This window comes from Meriones unguiculatus, chromosome 12, assembly GCF_030254825.1.
Source record: "Meriones unguiculatus strain TT.TT164.6M chromosome 12, Bangor_MerUng_6.1, whole genome shotgun sequence".
Taxonomy (NCBI): Eukaryota; Metazoa; Chordata; class Mammalia; order Rodentia; family Muridae; genus Meriones; species Meriones unguiculatus.
This window is the reverse complement of record NC_083360.1, coordinates 12,323,692-12,345,445: the sequence shown is the minus strand read 5'-3', so window position 1 is coordinate 12,345,445 and position 21,754 is coordinate 12,323,692. Positions and strand designations below refer to the sequence as shown.

At 42.5% G+C, this 21,754-nt stretch overlaps 1 protein-coding gene across 3 annotated transcripts in view; it reads left to right on the top strand.

Moving 5' to 3' along the window:
* The window catches only part of Zcchc4 (zinc finger CCHC-type containing 4), a 41,243-nt gene extending 21,218 nt beyond the window's left edge, over positions 1-20,025 (top strand). For 2 of the 3 annotated variants that reach the window (XM_021653778.2, XM_060365315.1), the window contains 7 exons: positions 2,724-2,874; positions 3,986-4,086; positions 11,853-11,974; positions 12,213-12,288; positions 14,467-14,518; positions 14,995-15,139; positions 19,199-20,025. In XM_021653778.2, the coding sequence (XP_021509453.1) occupies positions 2,724-2,874; positions 3,986-4,086; positions 11,853-11,974; positions 12,213-12,288; positions 14,467-14,518; positions 14,995-15,139; positions 19,199-19,268 (717 nt within the window). In that variant the 3' untranslated portion in view covers positions 19,269-20,025. Of the gene's footprint in view, positions 1-2,723; positions 2,875-3,985; positions 4,087-11,852; positions 11,975-12,212; positions 12,289-14,466; positions 14,519-14,994; positions 15,140-19,198 lie in introns of those variants that run through there. The other variant, XM_060365314.1, reaches the window with a different exon arrangement.
* The last annotated feature ends 1,729 nt before the right edge of the window (positions 20,026-21,754 follow it).

Here is a 21,754-nt window from a genome sequence, read left to right as displayed (position 1 = left end):
CCATCTCTTTTTTCTGTTATTGTTGATTAACAAATTCAAGAGTACCTTTTGTTTTGGTTTTAGTTTTTTCAAGACAGTGTTTCTCTGTGTAGCTTTGGCTGTCTTGGGCTTGCTTTGTAGACCAGGCTGGCCTCAAACTCACAGAGATCCATCTGCCTCTCAGAGTGCTGGGATTACAGGCATGTGGCACCAGCCCCGGCCTTGTTGTTATTTGTTAACCATCTTTTTAGTATTTTTTTTCCTTTTTCCCCCTTGCTTTGTTTAATGGTACTAGGGACTGAATTGAGGGTCTCGTGTGCTAGCCAAGTGCTCTACCACTGAGACACATCCCTCTCCTCCACTGGTTATTTATTGAGTAACTAGAAGGGAATCCTTATTTCCTTATTGTTGTTTTATTCAGACAGGGTCTCACTATATAGTCTGCCTGGCCAGGGACTCAGTATGTACTGTAGGTTAGCTTGGCTTCAGGCTTAGGGGGATCTTCCTGTCTCTGCCTTCTAATGGGCTAGAATTGTACTTGAGTGCCCCACTCTGGGCAGGCCCATAGGACTCCATGTGGCCTGACTTCTATCAGCATTTCTGGCCCCACCTGTCTTTATTCTCCACCTTGATGTTTGTGTTTAAGATTCACAGCATGCTCACCTTCAGCTAGTTCAGTGACCTCGTCACAGATCCTTTGTCCCTCTGGTCCCCTCGCTTCTTTGCTTTGATAACTTTCAGAGCTCTGGTTCAAATCACTTCCTCCAGCCTCCTGAACTCCTAACAAGGTCATATCCTCCTTTGTTTTCTATCATACTGTAATTAAATGCATATTTCAGGACAGGGACTGTATGTGAAATCTGAACCTTACTCTTCCTTTTCCTTGAACCTGAAGTTTAAAAAAAAAAAAAGTAAGAGCTGGGTGTGGTGGTTCATACCTTCAGTCCCAGCACACAGAAGGCAGATAGGTTTCAATGAGTTTGAAACCAGTCTGACCTACATAGCAAGTTCTAGGCAGGCAAAACTACAAACCAAAATAAATAAATAAGTTTAAACAAACTCTTTAACCAAGAGGATAGTTGTTTGAGAAAAAATAAAAAAGCAAATTTTAAGATGATGTTGGCAATGTCACTGAGGAGAAATAGTTCATACCACCAACATGTCTGTTCATAGCTGAAACTTTGTTAGTCCTTGAGTCAAATCTGTAACCAGCTAAATAGTCACAGCTGACATGGAGGTTTATCAGAGGTATTTGAAAACTATCAAGAATGGTGTGAAATCTACCAGAGATGTATGCATGCCTGTCAATCAATGGTTTCCAAACTGTGACCCATGCTTAACTTTGTAACTTCCTTTGTAACTTCCACTATTGGTGGAGTGAAAACCAAACAAGACAAAAACAAAGCTTTCAGGAAATAAATATAAATGCTTAATTATTTGCTTAGGGCTGAGAAATGAGTCTTTTGATGTAGTAGACACAATTTTACATCATTGGAATCAGTTTGCCATTGAGATGGATGTATCTCATCCATGAGAGCCACCAAAACCAGAGATTAGGATGAATAGCGGTTCGAGTTTGGTGTATACCACTGTTTCCCAAGGGCATCATTTGGAATCACTGCATTTGAGGACTGATTGAGTCCATGTGGAGGAGGATGAGAGCTGAAGTCACCTGATAGTGGATGAGTTAGCATTTCACAGCTAGGATACTGGACAGAATGAGGCAGGGGGTGACAGTGCAGCCATGCCCAGATGGAAGTCAAGGCTGACTTGTTCCGTGGACTCTTCTGAAGAACAGAGGGCGAGGCGAAGAGTGAGGTCCAGAAATGCTGCGTTTGTGTGGCTGGTGGTGTACTGAGGTGGAATGATGGTCATGGCCTTTTGAAACACGTCAGGGAAAGTGTGAGGTGAGGGTAATGAGTAAAGAAGTGGGTTTGTATTCCTGATGTTGCCTCAGTGGGCTAAGTGAAGTCTGACTTTCTATTTACCTTTAAGCCTTGTGGTTTTTGAATACCGAAGGTGTTGATTAGCAAACTACTTCCAAGTCAGTAGGCCGGCAGTACTCTGATAGATGTCCCTCCTGTTAGCTGCACGCAGAACTGATAAATACCCTAACCACTGTTAGTTTGGCAGCCTGGTGGGGAAATGTGTTACTGGCACAGTTTGCAGGACCAGATGGCTTTTGCCATTTGTAGACTTCCTTTGTTTACTTGCTGTGCGTGCGCAAATATGTCTGCCGCTTACCTAATACTCTGGAGTGTGTGCATGCCTACCTGCTGACATGCAGCGGTTATTAAGCCAGAGTTATGGAGTCTACCAGAAGTAGACTTGTGGCAGTGGGCAAGACAGCAAAACCCGAAGCCCCTTCCTCCTTGTGTTCTCAGGGCTCAGCACTCCTCTGCTTCTGTTTGTCGGATTGAATGTGGAGGTTGTTTTCACGGGTGATGGCTTTCTCTTTTTTGGGTTACTAAATTTAGTTTTTTAATTTAACTATTTGAAATGTGTAGTTGTCTGATAGTGATGGTATTTGAATTTGCAATTTAAAAACCTGCTTATCGAGGAACCCAAAGATAAAATCTGACTTGAGTCACTAAGAGAGACTTTGGATGTCACTGAGGGACGCTGCAGCGGCAGGGTGACTTGGTGGCATTTCAGTCCTGAGTGAGACCAAGCTTAACGCCTCCTCCCAGTAGGATAAAGGGCTTCTCTCTGGTTCTAATTCAATGACGCCTCATTTGTTACAGGCCGCCCTTGAAGTATGCAAGGCATTCTTACAGGAAGAGGAAGGTGAAGGAGTGATTATGGTGACAGACCCTCCTTTTGGTGGCTTGGTTGAACCTCTTGCCATTACATTCAAGAAGTTAATTGCTATGTGGAAAGAAGGTCAAAGCAAAGGTGCCCTTTTCCTTTTTAATTACTGCAAAATGAGCATGTGTTTACGTGTCTGCTTCCTGTCAGTACTAGCCTAGCCCGTGGAAGATGCAGCTCTTGGGCTACTCTTAAAAGCATGTTTGGCTTGATGTGATCATGGGACACTTCCTCTTATCCTAGTCATGTTTTTAAAATAGCTTCTCAGTAACACGGTTGTAAGATTATGGAGCATTATGAAACACAACAGTAAGCTGCTGCCATTTGTTCAAAAAATAATCAGTGAGTGTCTGCTGTGTTCAGATGCTAAGGATTTAGACAGTAAGAATGGCTTAGTGAGCTTGTGGCCCTTACGTTTCCTGCCCCTAGACTCTTTCTATTGTTATGATAAAGTCCATGACCAAAACCACCTTGGGCAGGAAAGGTTTATTTGGCTTACATGTCCTGAATCATATCACACTGAGGGAAGCCAGGGCAGGAACCTGAAGGTAGGAGCTGAAGCAGAGACTGTGGAGGAAAGTTGCTTATTTATTTGCAACCCATGGCTTCCTCAGCCTGCATTCCTGTACAACTCCAGACCGCCAGCCCAGGAGTAGCCCACAATGGGCTGAGCCCTTCCACGTCAGTCAGTAATCCAGAAAATAACTCACTGGCCAGTCTTATGGAGACATTTGCTCAATTTTGAGACTTCCAAGTGTTTCGTACAAGTATCCCATTAGTCAGTACATTCACTTTTAGGTGCAGCTTCTGGCCTGTGAGCTGAGAAATGACATGAGTGTCCAGGGGTGGCCAGGCTTCCCTACTAACTGAGCTAACGTAAGTAGTGTGCTTCAAGGGTCAAAATTTAGAGGAATTCTGAAACATGGCTCATTGTTAAATATTGCTTATTACTTATTTGCTGGTCTTAAGGTCACTAATCAGAACAAATAAAGTCAGTGCTTTGTTTCAGATATGTAATATTCCCATTAGCCTTTGGAAAAGGACAGTGGACTGTCGTAAGCATTCTCTTTCCGTATAACAGATACATGTACTGAACAACTGAAATTTCTACTGAACATTCTAGTTTTGTTTTTAGAATCACTTATTTTATTTTTCTTATTTATCCTTTTTTTTTTTTTTTTCCTGTGTGATCCATTAGATGACAGTCACAAAGAACTGCCCATTTTCTGGATTTTCCCCTATTTTTTTGAGCAACGGATTTGTCAGTTTTTCCCAAGCTTCCGCATGCTGGATTACCAGGTATAGTGACACTCTTCTTCTGGCATGGTTGGGGAATGGCTTTGCGGCTGGAATATTCTGCTAAGACTAGCTGTTGGTTTTAGTAAACTGTTTTGAACTGTATCAACAACTGTATTGTACTATGTATAGGCTAGTCCCTGGCTCCTAATTTCTGCAACTTCTAGGCTACTTGCTAAAAGTACAGAGTCTAAAAATGTGCGCTCAAAAACAAAAAACCACCCGTGTCAAACAAAATTAGAGAGTAAAGTTCGAAGAGAAAAGACTTCCTCAAGTGTTCCAGGTGATTGCAGGATGCAGCAAAGTTTTTAGGTCAGCCAATCTATTCTTTCATCAGCACCAGCCCCAGACCAGCAATGTGAACTTTGCTTTGTTCCATTCACAGGCTGTGGGAAAGTAATCCGCCTTTTCTGGTAGGTGGAAAGTCATATATCCTTTTCTCTGTGCCTCTCAAGAATGCTAAGTCTTAAAGGGGCATGCTGCCAGCTGTGGTGTCTGTAGAGACAGAGGTGGCTGTGGGTGGGTGGGCTGGCCCACCGGCATGAGCACCCTTCCTGGCACTGCAGTCGATGAAACAGGGCCCAAAGGCCGGGAACTTCCACCCTGCCCCTCAGCTTATCTCTTTCCTGGGTCCTAAAGCTCGCCCTGTTGTCACCATTACTCTGTGTGACCACCAAGTCAGTACTGTTTCTTCAGTCTGAGAAAACATTTTCCCTGTGTGTGTTCTGAATAACCGACTGAAGTTTTTCAGCCCTTCAACTGTAAACATCTTTACTAGCTAGGAGACAGCGCTTGTGCTGTCTGTCTACTCTCAAAGGCATAAACCGTCGTAAAGAATGTGCTGAAGTGATGATGGTTCCCCAGCATAGTGGGAGAAGCGCCTGCAATTCCACCAAGAGAGCAAACAATTTTTATTTTTCACTTTGTTTTCAGTGTTGAGAATCAAACATTTCCAGCCAGTTTAAAAGTCTTTTTAAATTGTTCTCTGTTTTCTGTAAGTACATACTTTTAGGGTAGCTACAAAATCTTTATTTAATAATTTCAATTACTTCCTTAACTGGCTGTGCTGTCGTTTCCTTCTTTCTTATGTTTCTTCTGTCTTTAAAGTACTCTAAACAAAACTGCTCTAAGCATTTCTAATGCATAGACTTTTCCCACAGCCTCCATCGTATAGATTCTGAAAACTGGGATTCTTTTCTCAGGTGTGATGGGTGTTTTGTGAGTGTTGAACCATATTAACACTGTCCTTTCCAAAAGTGGATCGTGTAAGCCATGTTAACCTTGACTGCTAGGTAAAATATAGCCCCCGTCATGATTCCCTCCACAGCTGTTTTCCCTCCCTTTCAAGCTTGCAGGCTTTTGTGTCTTGTTTGAGGGAGGGCTGCTTCTCGAATTGCCACTTGCAATGCAGATGCAGCTGACTTTGTCTCAGGCGTGAGCTAACTAAACTGGCTCCAGTCTTCAGTGGCACCTGCTGCCTTTAGAGGAAGTGGTGCCCTCGCATGACGGTCGGCACGCAGTAGGTGATCCTATGTTTCAAATGAGTTAAAAAAAAAAAAAAAGAGCACAAACTCTAGCAGTAAGAAGTTCTGGGTTTTAGTCTCGGCTCAGCTGCTTCACCTCTCTGAAGCTCTTATCTTTAAGTGAATATGATGACGGTAATCATAATGATAATAGCATTGGTAACAGATATGTCTCATGGGGTAATATATGATATGATATGCAATCCGTGGGCGCCGTTATGTTGTGGTAAACTTAAATGGTATGGCTTAATAAATATTTATTATTAGGTTATAAATATTATGGCAGTATTATCTAACCTGCTATCAATCAAAATAAAGACACAGACACCTGTTGTATTTTATAAAATAGCCTTTACCTGGGGTATCGCAGATGTTAACCCTCTAAACTAACCTTACCTCCCAGCCCCAGTCTCAACCTACCTCCCATCCATGGTCCCAAAATACTTATAAATGTTCTCCATCTCCTCCATCCATGCTGATGCAGCCATGTGCTCCTTTCCCACACTAACCGATGGCTTCAGTCCATTTTCTTCTCCTCCTATCCTCTCCTCTTTCTCTTCTTCTCCTCTGTTCTCTCAACCCCAGCCCATGATCCCCAAACTCCCTTTCTTCTGCCAAATCCCAAGCTTCAGTATTTTTTTTTTTTTTTAGTCTACCAATCAGCATTAAATTATGTGAAGTAAGGAATATACAACAAAGGCAGTCATATGTGAGAATGTGCTCCTCTGAGCAGGGACAAGATCTTAGGGACCAGTAATTAACATTAAAATACATAGCACCAGGACAGCCCCCAACAATTCCCCTTTTCTGTCTAAATAAAAAGGCCATTTAAAAAATATGCAGTAAGAACAATCATGAAATAATTATAAAACAATAGGTAAGACTTATATGCATAATGTCTAGTTTAAATTTAGCAATCTATATATGAGGGTCTAAGGTTTTATACCTAAGTTATTTTTATTATATTTTGTATGTATCAACCTAAAAACATTTATCTAGACCTAAAACATCTTTTTAATTCCTAAGCAACTAAGCTAATGGTAAAACTATGAGTAGCTAGTCCTCGGCCCCACAAGATACTTTAGAAGGAATAAAATTAATTAATTGAGTAAGTAGGAAGTGTGTGCTAGCAACTTCCAAAAAATAAAAATTGACAGAGACACTTTGCTGCCTGAATAGGCACCCAAAACACTCTATAACGTTGGAGCATCATTTTCAGCCTTTTGGCCCAGTACCTTTGATAGACATATGTGAAGCAGGAACTATTTAGGACTTGCTTACCCTGCCTTGGCAGAGCTAGGCAGTTGACTTGTCCTGCATTTAAGCTTGCCCATTTTAGGCAGAATCCTGTCTGTCGTAGAAGTGGGGGCATTTTTGTTGTCCAGATTGCTGTTTTGCCATATTTGAAGCCATCTCCATAGGGGGGTTCCTTCTCTTCTTGTGTGTGCACTGAGACCTTAAGATTGGCTAGCGCAGGTCTCCCGGAAGACAGTTCCATCTGCATGTAGAGAAGTGGCAAGCATTTGAAATGTGATGGGACAAAAGAAGACAGCTCCTTTACTGCGCAGGCGAGAGCTGTTAATGTGTAGTCAGCACTTAATGCCACTTTCTTAGCCTGCCTGTGTCATTAGAAAAGGGCTTTGGGGGACAGTCGACAGCCTAAGCTTACTGGAAATAATTGTACAATTCACTGTATCATTTAAAAAATGTTCAGGTGAGATCATGTGTGTTAGGGAGCAAAGCAAAAGCAACTGCCGAGCAGAATGAGAATAAGATCTGTGAGACAAAACATAGTATGTGAGGCCTCAGGTTTAAATCCCCAACATCATGGACAAATCAAAATAAAACAAAACTGAATGTCTCCTGTCCTCCATTATAGATCTTTTTGCATAGCTCAAACCCCTGCCTTGAACATCATCAAAGCCACAATAAGACTCCAAGCCACAGTCTAATAAAAAAGTTAAAAATACTGTAGTCGCTGAATCTTTTTTTAGGGGTAGGGAGGACACTGTTCAGAATAGAGGAAGGCTCACAGGCTGCAAATCTTCATGAGACATAAGCCATGTGGACTTCAGTGATAACATGCTTGATAAGCAGGCAATAAAATAGTGATCGGAAACTGAGACATCCGCTGTGGCTTTATTAAGGGCAGATTAGGAAGGAGTGAAATTCCAATTTTGAGTTAGAAGTCTTAGTCCTAGCACTGCCTTTAAAGTGATGTGACCTGGGGCGACTGCCTGTCTTTCTAGGTCTCTGTTTGCCTCCCCAGTAAAGTAAGTGCTTGGAAGAACAGAGGAATGCCAGGGGCTTCCCTCACAGCGCTGAGCCTGAGAATCAGTCAGTAGCAACTTCCTAGAAGACTTGCTCAGAGAATGCCAGGCTCATGTGGCAAACTGACAGGATTGGTTGGTGATGCCTGCCCCGGGACAGGGCCTGGGAGCAGGGAGGAGGAGCAGCATGTTCATGTGCCTACCATACCCCAGTGAGATGGTCTCACATGTCACCCTCCCAAGGTGCCCTCTAGTGTCTTCTTGACATGGACCACATCTTGTGTGTTGAAAGTAGAGCTGTTTGCTCTGTCAAAGCCATCCTTTTTTATAGTCAGCCTGTGTAGGAAACCTCTTTTAAGCTTTTTTTTTTTTTCAGTAGAAAAGATATTTTGATAGAAATTTAGGGAAATATTGAATATTAGAAGATAACAACCAAATTCTTGAAACTTGGTGTGTTTCAAGAATAGAGGTTTAGTGAGTGTTGAGTAAAAAGGGGGTGTGGTCTACGTGGGAATTTTAAATTTGGGTTCGAGGGATGTGAGGCTGACTGTGGCGGTAGTGGGGGCTGCTTGGTGAAGCTGAGGCGTGGTCTTGAGACCTTACTTAGTGAGACTACACAGAACATAGTCCTCAGGGAAGTGCGCAAATGCTCGTGTGGCCTGGCATTCTGCCTGGCACATAGTAGGTACAAAATTAGCGCTCTGAGACCTCGGTGTTCCATGTGACTAGTTTCAGTCTCGTGTTGCAGAAGACATTTGCGTATGGCTCAAATTAAAAGTTGGGAATTGCAGAGATTTTGTGCTTTCCCTCATTTCTATACAGTACTTCATCACATTAATCAGTTCCGTGGGAGAAATTTTCTGTTTGAAAATGCCTCTCATCATCATTGTGAGTGAGATGTCAGGGATAATGACGGGAACATGGAGGATCAGCGCTAGCACTAGCGATAGGCAATTTGCAAAATTGTGTTTGCTTTACAGCACTTCCACGGGAGGTTTATTTGTGTGGATGAAGCTATGAAATATGGATGTATGTTAGAGGTACATTAATTTACTCTAGCAGCATGCGTTTTACATACCATATGTTTATAGTTAATTAGCACAACAAACCCGCATTTAAAAATAATAATAATCTCAATTAGGTTATGCAAAATCGAGCAATCAGCCACCTTCCTGACACATGCATTCTCCATCTCCTTGGGAAACCATAAAGAAACTGCCCCCTCCATCTGCTGTGGTAGCGCACGGAGTCCCGCGCAGCAGGAGCCCTCCCACACTGTAGCGCTCCAGCATCTCCATGTTTCTACCGGTTCTCTTGGGAAGAACGGTTTTCTTACGACACGCATCAGTTTTCATGCAGAACATCTTTTGTTGAATTTAATAAAGTGCCACGTATATGCAAGTCCATGAAGTCGTGCGCTAGGGAAACATTATAAATTTAAATCCCTTTAAACTACTTAAACTACTATTTTGGGGTTGATTTTTTGAAAGTAATGTCTGTGTTTGTGCCTTGCCTCTAATAGGTAACATATAGTTACAGGATTTTGAAGTTGGACAGAGACGCAGAGGTAACCTGGGCCAGCTCCCCAGCGTGGTAATGCGCTCTGCTGAATCCGTGGCAAGCCCTCATCCAGCGTCACTTGGACGCTTTCGGGGCGCAGAGCCTGGCCACCCTACAAGGCAGCTCAATTTATGTAGTAGCTCTAATCGTTAGAGAATTCTCTCATAGTGAGATAAAATATGCTCCCCATTATCGTCCAACCAGGGCTCCTGGTTCTATTCTCCGAGGCAATAAAGGATCAGTCTAATTTCTAGTCCATATGATCCCGCTTCAGTTATGAACTAGCTGTCAGTTCCTCCCAGGCTTTTCTGAACAAACACTCCCAATTGTTAAACTATAAATCCTATTCATTGCTATTATTTTCAGTAGAAATGAGCTGGTTTCATCAGTGTCTCCCTTAAAATGTGAGGACTGAACTCAGGGCTGCAAATGGGCTCTGACTTCGTCGTCTCTTGTTGGGATACTGAGTGTGTATTCAGGTTCCAGCCTGCACGGACCAGTCAAGACATGACCAGGGATTCCCCTGCTGGCAGCCACTCAGAAGCCCTTGGGACTCTTTACTTGGCTCTTGCCCTCCCTCATCTCATCTGCTGAGCGTTTCCTCACCGCTGAAGCTTGTTAGAGCGCCTTAGTGAGCACACTTCCTTGTAAATCTGGTACCACTGGGTTAAACCAGAGCTGCAGAGTCGAGCAGTCTGCCATCCAAAGCCTGACCCTTGGCAGTTTGGTTAAAAGTGCGGGGAATCAGTGACTGTTGAGTATTCAGCCCTACATGGGACTTTTTTGTATCAACATCCTCAAGGCTCAGAAACGTCACGGAGGAAGGAGTAAAAAGAGTCGATCGGGATGGGGGAGGAGTGCAGTGAAAGGCTGTTTTCTGGATGTGCCATAAGCGCCATAAGCGAGGCATTCCTGGCCTCACAGCAGTTACCTACAGGACCTGCCCACATTCTGCCACGGATGGGAGGGTGGCTGGTGAGGGTCCAGCCCACTGAGGGGCTGCTGGCAACTGATGCCTGCTGCAGGAGGGGGAGTTATTTTCCTTCTAGGGTGTAGTTGCTGGCAGGCTGCCCCGGCACATGCAGGTAGCTCTAACTGGACTCAGAGGGTCTTCATATAACACACACACACACACACATATGTAAATGTGTCTATGTATGAATGTGTATACATATATGTACAGTGTATGTATGCATATATATGTATACCTATATTGTTTTAAAGGACATGAAAGTGGGAGGAGAAAGCATTAGGGTGTGGCCAGAGGAAATGGAATTTGGGGAGGATGTGATCAAGATACTGGTTAGTTCCAGCTTCCTAAGTGTACCCTGGTTTCTCATCCGAATAGCTCAAGACACCTTATGTGGAATTGGGATCCATCCTGAGCTGATAGCAGTCTCACAGTATTCTTAAGGATAATCCAAAGCAGTGGGTATAAACTTGGGCTTGTGAGGAGGGCTTGCTAAAACATACCCCACTCCCACACTTTTTGATATAGGAGATGTAGGTTGGGTAAGAATTTGCATTTTAAAAAAATTATTTTGTTTTTTTCGAGAGAGGGTTTCTCTGTGTAGCCTTGGCTTTCCTGGACTTGTAGACCAGATTAGCCTTGAACTCAGAGATCACCTGCTTCTGCCTCCTGGAGTGCTGGGACTAAAGGCGTGCACTTCTACACCCTGCTAGAATTTGCATTTCTTTAACAGGATCCATCCCAGTGTCACTGAAACCTAAAGAAAGACAGGTTTAATAGCTAGAGGGTTTCACAACAGATCAAAAGCCAAACTGAGGATGTTTATGGTTAATAGCTGAAGGAGGACAGGGAATGTAGGAGGATAAAACAACTCATTGCCTTGCTTTCAAGATAATCACTGAAATAACAAATGCAGTGTTGAGGGAGGTCAGTGTTGGAAAGAGTCACTGTGGGAATTGGAACCACACGTGGACTCCTCTTCGTCGCCATCTTCCCGCCTCATGCCAGACTCCGAACTAATGTTGACCATCACAGCAACTCTCAAGGTCAAGGACCCCCCTGACCTCCTTTTAAAGGCGAAGGGCATCTAACAAGTTAGTGACAGCCCTGGTCTGATCCCTAAACCTCCGTTCCATCTGAGAGCGAGAGGCTAGATGGTGTAGAGGGCAGACTAGGGTGCAGTTGACTTTACCCCAGGGAAGTGGGGGCTAGCGTACATCTTCAGTCAAAGGCCCATGTTCAGCACAGAAATCAAGCTCTGCTGGATGGTGGTGTGGGGGCCGTGAGGTGGAGGCCTCGTGAGGTTGGCCGTGAGTAAACTTACTTCTAGGACTTTCTTATTCACTGCTTGAGTATTTCAGCCTGTATCTTGGTTTGTTTGTTTATTGGTTAAAGGAGCTTAGTGAATGTTGACTCCTTTGAGTGAATTTTCTTTTTACTTTCTAGGTAGATTATGATAATCATGCGCTTTACAAACATGGAAAGACAGGTCGAAAACAGTCTCCTGTGCGGATTTTCACCAACGTCCCAGCCAACAAAATAGTCCTTCCTCCAGAAGAAGGGTACAGGTGAGACCACTTTGAACTTAACAGGTCACCTGAAAATGCAGTTCTGTGTACCTAACAATAAAACGCTTTAAATATTGAATCATGTGGCTTTTGTATTACTCTCAGATTTGGTCCATCATTTCATATTGAATTGAATTCTGATTACCTCCAATTTTTGGAGCAAGTACCATGTTCACTTTTGTCTGTTCTGTGAATCTCAATGAACACATGCGAGTCATTTCCCCATTTCTTTCTTTAGATTTTGCTCCCTTTGTCAGAGATATGTTTCTCTTGAGAATCAGCACTGCGTGCATTGTAATTCTTGCACATCCAAGGTATATTTCTCTTATGTAATCCATTTTTATGTAAGCAATTGTTATATGATAATTTGATTACTTTTAAATTGTTTTATTAACGCTTGAATTCCTATGTAGTATCACCTCTTATTCCTATATACAGTAGTACCTTCTAATTATAGATTGAGGAGGTTTTTTTAAAGTCTTCGTTTTTTGTTTGGAAGGCATATGCGTGTTGTGTGCATATACACACATATACATATAGGTGGAGGTCAGAGGGCAACTTGCAGGAGACCATTTTCTCCTTCCACCCTGTGGGTTCCGTGAATCAAACTCAAGCCATTAGGCTTGGTGATGAATGCCTCACTACTGAGCCATCTCTCCAGCCCTGAAACAGGCTTTTTAAAGTACTTAATTTCTTTCATCATCGTAAATAGCTATTTCAATCATTTTCATATGGTACTTCCCAAGAGTGTTTCAAATAAGGCAGTAAGTGCTGAATTTATATGTCTGTTAAGGGTAAAATTGTGATGTTTCACATCAGACTTTGGACCATTAGACGCCATTGCTGTTCTGATGAGGTGATGATTAGTAGCAGGTACTGTGCGCGTTCTATGTGCGAGGTTTGTTCCTAGAGCTTTGCGTGGGTTAGCAAACACACTTAATCCTCAAAATAGCCCCTGGGGAAGGACTCGTTCCCCTCTGCTCTCTTGCAGGTGCAAAAGAGAGACCTGTCTCCTGTTGATGGCTGTCCTGCCTGTGTTTTTCTGTAGAGCCTTTGTTTTTGAAAGCATTTTAGATTTGCAGCACAGTGAAGCAGAAGGTATTGAGATGATACTCTCTCCCCTGCTCCCGTGCACAGCCTTCTCATCAGTACCCTGGACTGGAGCGCACCTTGTGTGACGGTTGCTGCACCCTCTAATCGCTACCCTCCAGTCCAGGTTTTACTCTGAGGTTCCCTTTTGGTGCTCTGTGTTCTTTGAATTGGTTGAACATATAAGGACCTGCTTCTGCCACTGTCGGGTCATTCAGGGACATCACTATAGACCCTGAAACATCTATGCACTACTTGGTCCCCCTTCCCTTTCCCAACCACAGGCAACTGATCTTACTAGCTCTATAGTTTTACCTTCTCCAGAGAGTCATAATATTGGAGTTATACAGCACGTGAAACTGCTTTTCAGACTGGCTTCTCCCACTTGAAAGGGCCATTTAAAGCTCCTGCCTGGCTTTCTGTGGCTACACGACCCAGTCCTATTAATGACTTCCCATTGGCTGGCTGTATCTCAGTGTGTAACCACTGAAGGACATCTTGCTTACTTCCAACTTCGGGCAGTTAGGAACAAGCGTCCTGCTTACTTTTGAGAAGATAGGAGATAGGAGCCTCCAGCTACTTTGTTCAGTTTTACTAAGTCTAGTCGGAAAGAGCGTATGGAATTCAGCCTAACTAAACATCACAAATTATTTTCCAGAGAAAAAGCTATGTAACTATTAGTTTAGAAATGGTTATTAGTTTAGAAATACTATGTACAGGTTGTAGGAGGTTTAAAATTGAAACAAAACTTATTTAGAAATGTGCACATGGGTGGTAAAGATAAATAAGAACAGGGGAATGAGGGTCACAAAGAATTCTAACAACTGCTGTCCAGTGGGAAGGGGTGCTGTGGTGAGAGGCCATGCTGTGAGATTTCTGGGGGCTCAAGGGGCTGTAATTCTTAACCAGCAGTTGCTTTAATATTTGTAAAGTGCACACATGTATTGAATGTACTTTTGTAGGTGTGTTTTATTTCACATTTTAAAAAAATTACTCGAATAATAACCTGTAATCTATCTCTGTAAATTACATGAAGCTCTCAAATATGAATTTCATTAAGGACTATGTCGTATAGATAACATAAATTATGGAATCATTAATTCTCTTGAAATTTTCATTTGCGTCCTTCTTTGTGAGGATTGGGTGGCTTGGAGCAGAGTGGATTTTCAAGATCATTTGGGTAAATCTAGTTTCATAGTTAAGGAAATTGAGGCCCATCAAGGAGGCATTTGAGTTAAGTGGAGAAATGCATAAATTAAAATCAAAGTATTTAATTGTGAAGCCCAGGAAAGGGAGAAATAGGGAATGAATAATTTACACATATTTTAATAAGACATTTTAATTTTTAATTGTGGAACTTGGCTTTTACAACAAATTGAACATTTTAAAATTTGTTTTTGTAGGACGGCAGGAAATGGAGCCATTGCTTTCTCTGCAATAAGTGTGTGAAGCCGTGTAAGTGTTCGGCCGGGTGTTTGAGACCCTGGGAAAACAGTTTTGAGTTCTGTTCATAGAAACAGGATTTTTGTTATATTCATAAAGAGAAAATAATGTAAAGACCAACACTGACTTTGATAGTTACCAACACCCTTTCATAAGAGAGCTGGCTGCTAGCCTGTGCCAGTGTGGCATTCGGCTCCTTTACTTCAGTAGGGTTGTGTGCCTCTCAGCCAGCCTCCGCTGTGGCAGCTGCTGGCAGGTCATGCCACGCTGGGCAAGAGCTGACGTGTTGCATTATAAGTGATGGAAGTCGCCAGTTTCTGTGGGATTCAAATACTGCACCTTGATCTCTTTAGCCAAATTAAAATGAGCTAAGCAAAGCAGCCACAGTGTTTGAGGTGAACTTTAGTCATATAACCTACTTCAGAAGTTAAGAAAATGGGAAATCAGGGTAAATAAACCTCTTCTGAAACTTGGTATTTCTCTTACAGCCTGGATACACTGTAGCACCTGCAATCGCTGTGCACTTTCAGATCATTCCTGTTCCGGTCCTAAAGATGGCTGCTTTATTTGTGGTGCATTGGATCACAAACGCAGCAATTGTCCCCGCATCGGCACCTCTAGGAGAGCTAACAAGTTAGTTGAATTCTTTCACCTTCCAGAAAAAAGATTGCTGGTGTCAAGCTTCCTAGGAGCAATCTACAAAAGTACAAAGCTTTCAGAGGACTCGGCAGTGCTAAATCGTTACTCTCACCATTATGTATTATTTAGGTGGATGGCGGGGGAAGGCTCTAAGGCAAGTGAAGAGTGTGCTTCAGAGAGCTCAGCGGTGACAGGTTAGACACAAGATGGCCAGAATCTAAGGGGGAAGTTGCTAACTTTGCATCTCCTATGGTTCAGACCAAATTGTAAATTTAGGGTGAGAGTTCAGAGCTCACTGAAGGAAAGGGTACTCAGGTCGGGCTCTGTGGGCTGGCCAGATGTGGATACTTGGTGGCAGAAGGCATTTCGGATAGAAGGAACATGCCATTTCATAGCAGAGAAGTGTGAATTCCAAACCATTATAACAGAAAAAAGTTACCGGTTGATGTGGGATTCAAACCCTGCACTGTGGTCTCTTCAGCTGAGTTAAAATGAGCCAATCAAACCAGCCGCTCCAAATGTAACATTATTTATGTTAGTACTAGTTCTATAAATTCTGTCTGCTCTTAAGAACATTTACGCATGCTTTTTACTAAATATTTAAAATACTGTTTTTGTTTTTGTTTTTTTTTTCCATGATTGTTTTCACATCTCCTACCATCATTTGGGATTGACAACTCAGAGTAAAATTATTCCAGGGATTATAGTGTGTTTAGAAAAAAACTACCAACTGGGCTAATGCAAGTGTGCCCTCCCCCACCCCCCAGATATATTTTTATTTTAACTGTGTTTGGGTGATTTGCCTGTGATTTGCATCATATGATTTGCATCACATGAGTGCCTGGTACCTGAGGAGGTCAGAAGAGGGCATCAGATCCCCTGGTACTGGAGTTACAGATAGTTGTGAGCTTCCATGTGGGTGCTGGGAAGTGAACCTGGGTCTTCAGAAACAGAACTTTGGCATTACATACTACCTTCAGATTACCAAATAGCTAAGCTTCACATTATGTGAAAATTGAGATTATGATAAAAAATTTCCCTATCATATTATTTGTGATGAAACAGATAATATGAGAAGTGTTTGAAGCTTCAGTTACTATGATTATATTATAGTTATCTTCTGTCTTATTTATTTGTTTGTTTACCCCAGTGGGATTTTTTTTTTCCTTCAGGTCAGTCAGTTGGGTTATATTTCCTATTTAGACTGTCATTTTCATAAATTTACTTTGTAATTATTTCTACTGAGTAGTTAAAGGTAGAAGAATAATTTTTAAAAATTAAATGAATTTTATAATTTTCCTCTTAGAAGCCTTCAATAATAAAACACAATCCATCTACCTGTTGGTCTAGGATGGTTGCATCATTCATTTACAGTATAATTTTGAGTACAATCAGGAGTTAACATGCTCAGCCTTTAACTCTGTGAATTAATGCATATGAAAACTGAATCTTAATTTTGGTGTGAGTTTTGATTTTGAGACAGTTTTGCTGTATGGCAGACTGGCCTGGAAATTGAGTTCCCCCAGGTGCTGGGCTTACAGGCCCTGCTACCGTACTGCAGCGATGTTTATTAATGGATTATAGGCACTATACTGCTGTTGAAAAAGCTAGTCTAGCCTGGCATAGTGATGTATGCCTTGATCACAGCACTGGGGAAGCAGTGGCAGGCAGGATTCCAGGCCATCCAGGGCTACACAGTAAAACTCTGCCTGTAAAAATTTAAAAGAAAACAAAACAACAAAATCCTAGTCCTTTTGTTGGAGTATTTAGTAGCATTGTATTTCCTTTGGGGGTGTAGTGAGAAATCATTATGTTTCAGGATTGGATTTTGTCAACTTTTGTTCAAAGAGCAAATCCTTTGTGGTGCAGTGTACCTGGTGATGCTTTGGTAGAATTGCATTCTTCAGACAGAGAACTCTTCTAGATTCTATTACTGCCCCCTCCCTCAAAACACACACACACACACACACACACACACACACGCACAATGAAATTGACTACCTAAAGGAAACTTTATTTTATGTGTACGAGTGTTTCGCCTCTACATATGTATGTGCACCATGTACCTGTGTGGTGTCTGCAGAGGCCAAAAGATGCCCTGGAACTAGAGTCGCAGATAGTTACAGCTGCCACATGGGTGCTAGGAATCGAACCTGGGTCCTCTGCAGGAGCATCAAGTCCTTTTAACCACTGAGCTGCTTCTCCAGCCCTTACAGAATGTCCTTTCCTTATAAATGGCAATGCTTCCAGTCTGTATTTGGGCATTCCATGGCTTGCAATGTCTTTCAGTCCTATGCATTTTACAGTTCTCTACTCTATTTTGTTTTTCCGTGGTTAATGGTCCTTCCGCTGCGACCTGGAATGCTGCTGGCTCCCTCTTGTGGTGAAAGCTCATTCTGTCAGTTACAGAAATCCTCAGGGTTAGAGGACAAATACTAGGTCAGTGTAATTTTAAGGCAAACTAAAATGATCAATTTTACTCTGCCAGCACACCCCAGTTCATGTACTTAGCTCCTGAAGGTTTTGTTTATTTACATTACTAGTGAGTACATTCAATTCTTTTCTTCTGCTTATTCCCTAGTGAAATCTGGTTCATTTTTAATCCTGCTTATGAGTAGATGAACCAAAGAGAAATTTAAAATTTGAATAGAGACACATGGCTTCATTGACTTTCCTATTAGAGATTATACTTTACTTCATTAAATTTGCTAAGTCCTTACTTATCAGTAAATTATCCTACTTTAAGGAAATGACTGCTTGAAAGAAAAGGTTTGTGTAACATGCAAAGAAACAATATAAAGTGAGTTTTATTTTGGGCTGGTGGGTACTCTCAGCCCTCAGCACAAAACGTGAACGATGTAAGTTGTCAAGCAGTGTTCTGCTGAGTGGCCAGGTAAAGCTGATGTTTATCAGTGACCCTGCAGGGCTGGCATTCCACTAACTGAGCAGTCACTACCAGGTGAGCGTGAACACGGAGTCTAGAGTCAGGCTGGCCTGGCCACTCTCTCCTGGATGATTCAAGGACCTGGAAAACAAAAATTAGGAGAAAGAGAGACACCTACCTAGCACAGTTTTTCAGCTCCTTGAGTTTTTTATTCCTAACTTCTGATGCAAACTATGCTGAGCAAACAAAATGTGAGGCTCAAGTTTGACTGGCGAGGGATCGGCTACTCTTCAGGAAGCCCTTTACCCGGGGTTAGATCAAGAAGGGCCTAGCTTGTTAGGACTTATGCAAGTCATGGCTTCTGACTCTCAGCAGCTGATAATGCTGGGTAGTCGGGGCCATTTCCAGGTGTGCCCAGTGCTGCACGTGCCAGCCCAACCTTTGACAGGGGAAATGACATGATTCTGCCGGCGTGGAGAAGTGAATAAACGGTCAGGGGTCCTGCCGTCACAGGCTGCCCGGTTCAGAGACCAGCAGAGCAGAGGATCTGTTCTGTCTGCCGTGGCATGTTGTAGAGGAGAAGTTCCAGCCTATTCATTTAGAAGCTTGTTTTCAAGAAGCTTGGGACACAAAGTCCGGCATCCTTTGAGGTGCTTGCTGGCACTTTCACACCTGTGAGAGAAGGAAGATTAGCTTTGAGGCTTTAGGAAATGAGCCCTCTTTAATGTGGTCAGTTTTTCTTTTCCTGTTGTGCTGTTTCATTTTTCTACCCCTGCTGACTGCCGCATGTATTAATCCCTTTCTTAAAAAAAAAAAATGTAATTCAGGGATTTGGAAATGGAATTGCTGAGCTGAGCAGTATAAATGTAGCAAAGAGACAAGCCCGTTGGTGTGTTGCTGACTTCTATGGCGTGTCTGTCCTGAATAGCTTTTCTAAATCTGTAGTAACCATCTTTTAAAAAAGTGTCTTCAGAAACATTTTGCTTGATCAGGCCTCTGTCTGTTTCCTTGTTGTCACGGTTAGGACACTGGCAATTTATGCTTACTACACAGCAAATTCTTTCGTGTCTTCTGTTTTCCTATTTGGCTAGCCAGTTAATTAAACTTCAACATAATTACATAATTCACTATGCTCATTCCATAAAATAATTTAGCACCTTGCTTTTCAGAGCTGTCAGAAAGCAGAAGCAAAGAAAAAGTAATAAGATAAGAACGGAGCCACTAAAGGACAATCCATGAATCACACATCTGCTCCAAGAAGAAAGAAGAGGAGGGAAAAGGCCCATCAATATCCTCGCTCTTAAATGTCCAGTGACTTGAGAATAAGGAAGATTTATAGTCCAACCTTTGATGCCATTTTCTTCAAGTGCCACACTGGACTTAAATCCAGATGCTTTCAAAGGTGTGCCTCCTCCAAAGCCCGGCAATAGGCAGGTGGCATTTGCTGGCTGAGTCCCTTCAGCTGCCCTGCAGACCCTGGAGCCTTCTGTTCTGTCTGTATGCTTTTTCCACTCTTTAAATCCCTACCAGTCTTTATTTTGGCTTCTTTTATCTGAAAAATGGGTATACAGCATACATTGACATACAATACCAGATAGAAATGCAAATGAAAAGCTTTTGTTTTAATTTAGATATGAAACAATTTTGTTAAATGACCAAGCAATATAGTAAGGTACATTTGGCCCATATTCCATGGGCCTGTTGTGCCCCAGGACTGCTATGAATGTGGCCCAACACAGAATCATGAGCACACTTAAAATAGTATGAGGCTTTTATGTGACTTTTATTCATAACTTGATTGCACAGTCATTGAGTGGACTTGACAGCTGATGTCATGTTGCAATGTCAAAAGGTTAGATGCTCCCAGATACTTTTAACAAAAAGTGTGATACATAGTTATTTATAGATTGGATCTGAAGATGATGGGGAAATTGTTATTGAAGCGCTGTTGAAATAAAATATTGTAATTATTTTTCATTAAATCTTTATTTTTTCAGCACGTTTCCAGTTGTTTTTATTATTATCATCATCATTTATTATTATTTTACATTTTACAGTTGATTTATTGTATGTGTGCCCACGTATATCCAGGCGCTATAGCACTCACGTGCAAGTCAGAGGACTTGTGAGAGTATGTTCTCCACCATGTGGGTTCCAGGGATTGACCTGAGGTCGGCAGGCTTGGTGGCACGTGCCTTCTCCCACCTCCCCAGACCACGGTTGTCTTCTGATGGCATGGAATCCCTCAGATGTTGGATGAATGTTTACGATTGTAATTGCTCTGACATTTCAGTGTCCTAACCTGTGCTATAATTTATCTCTTTGTGAGAGGAGTTGGGAGCAGAAGGCAAGATAGTGATTAACCCCTCATGCTTGTGCTGGGGAACACTTCCTGGCTGTGTGTCTTTGGTCAGATCCCCTCTATAACCCTCTGTATCTTCGGTATGGCTGTGGGAGCATCTTATATATGTCAGCTTTGGTTTGTGATTAAATAAGACACGTGCCCAGCTCTCAGTTCTCTGTGGTAAGTGAGCTGTGTAATCACAGAGGCCAGATGGCCATCTTCTTTTGGCCCAGTTGCCTAGCACTGAAGAGAATGGTTCCATCTCCTAGAACAAGCAGTTCATTGCTCCATTTTTCTGGCAGCTACCTGGCTTTATCTCTTTAAGACTGAATAGTTGTAAATGGCTTAATTTGCATAATGACTTTTCTCCTCTTTCCAAACAGCTGCTCTGGAGCTCATTGTGAAGCCTCTTGGCTTGGTGTTTGTTACTGGGGCCCTATGAGTGCTGTACCTACTCCCTGTAAGCCAGGACTGTTGGATGCCTGATGTGACATATTTAAGCTTGGTGCAGATCAAAAGGTGGTAAACATCAGGTGACATCAAAAGACAAGGGGATGGTTCAGTGGTGAAAAGTGCTTGGTATTCAGGCGTGCTGGTCTGCATTGCATCCCTGGAACCCATGTAAAAAGCCGGTTGTGTAATCCAGTACTCCTATAGCAATATGGGAGGCAGGACAGAAGAATTGGCAGAAGCTTATGAGCTAGCCTAGGGTACCTGTGCTGTAGCAGAAATAAGAGAGACCCTCCTGATTCATGGTGGAAGGAGAGAACTGACTCTCATAAATATGTGTGGCACACATTCCCCTGCTGGCAGGCGTACATGCATGTGTGTACACACACACACACACACACACACACACACACACACATTCAAGTGTTCAGTCCCTGCACTTCACCCCTGTTTCATCCTGTCATTTGTTACACAGATGGCTGTGATGATCGTAGAGACGTGACCTGGAGGTCACTTCATTCCCCTCTCTCTTTCTAGCCTGGGTAGGGAGGGACACTGCCAGGCTTTCACTATGTTTAACTCACCCTGGTCAGCTCTGTTGAGTTCTCTGAAACTCCGACACCTGAGGAACCATGACCACTAAAGAGGTGGGTCCTGGTAGCCAGTGGTCATTTGTATCTCCATACGCCTTAATTGTAAGATAATGTCAGTTATGAAATACGTCGTCCAGCTAGGTGTTGTGGGTTATCCCTACAGGCTGGCTATTCTAGAGGCTGATGAGACAGAACTGCGGGAACCTGTGTTTAGGGCTAGCCCCTCAACACAAAGAATTCCATATTGATTTTGTCCTGGCTTTCCCTGGGAGAAAGGAACAGTGCTTCATTAACTGAGCATACTAGTTTTTAGATTGTCTGATTTGGGGAATATTGAA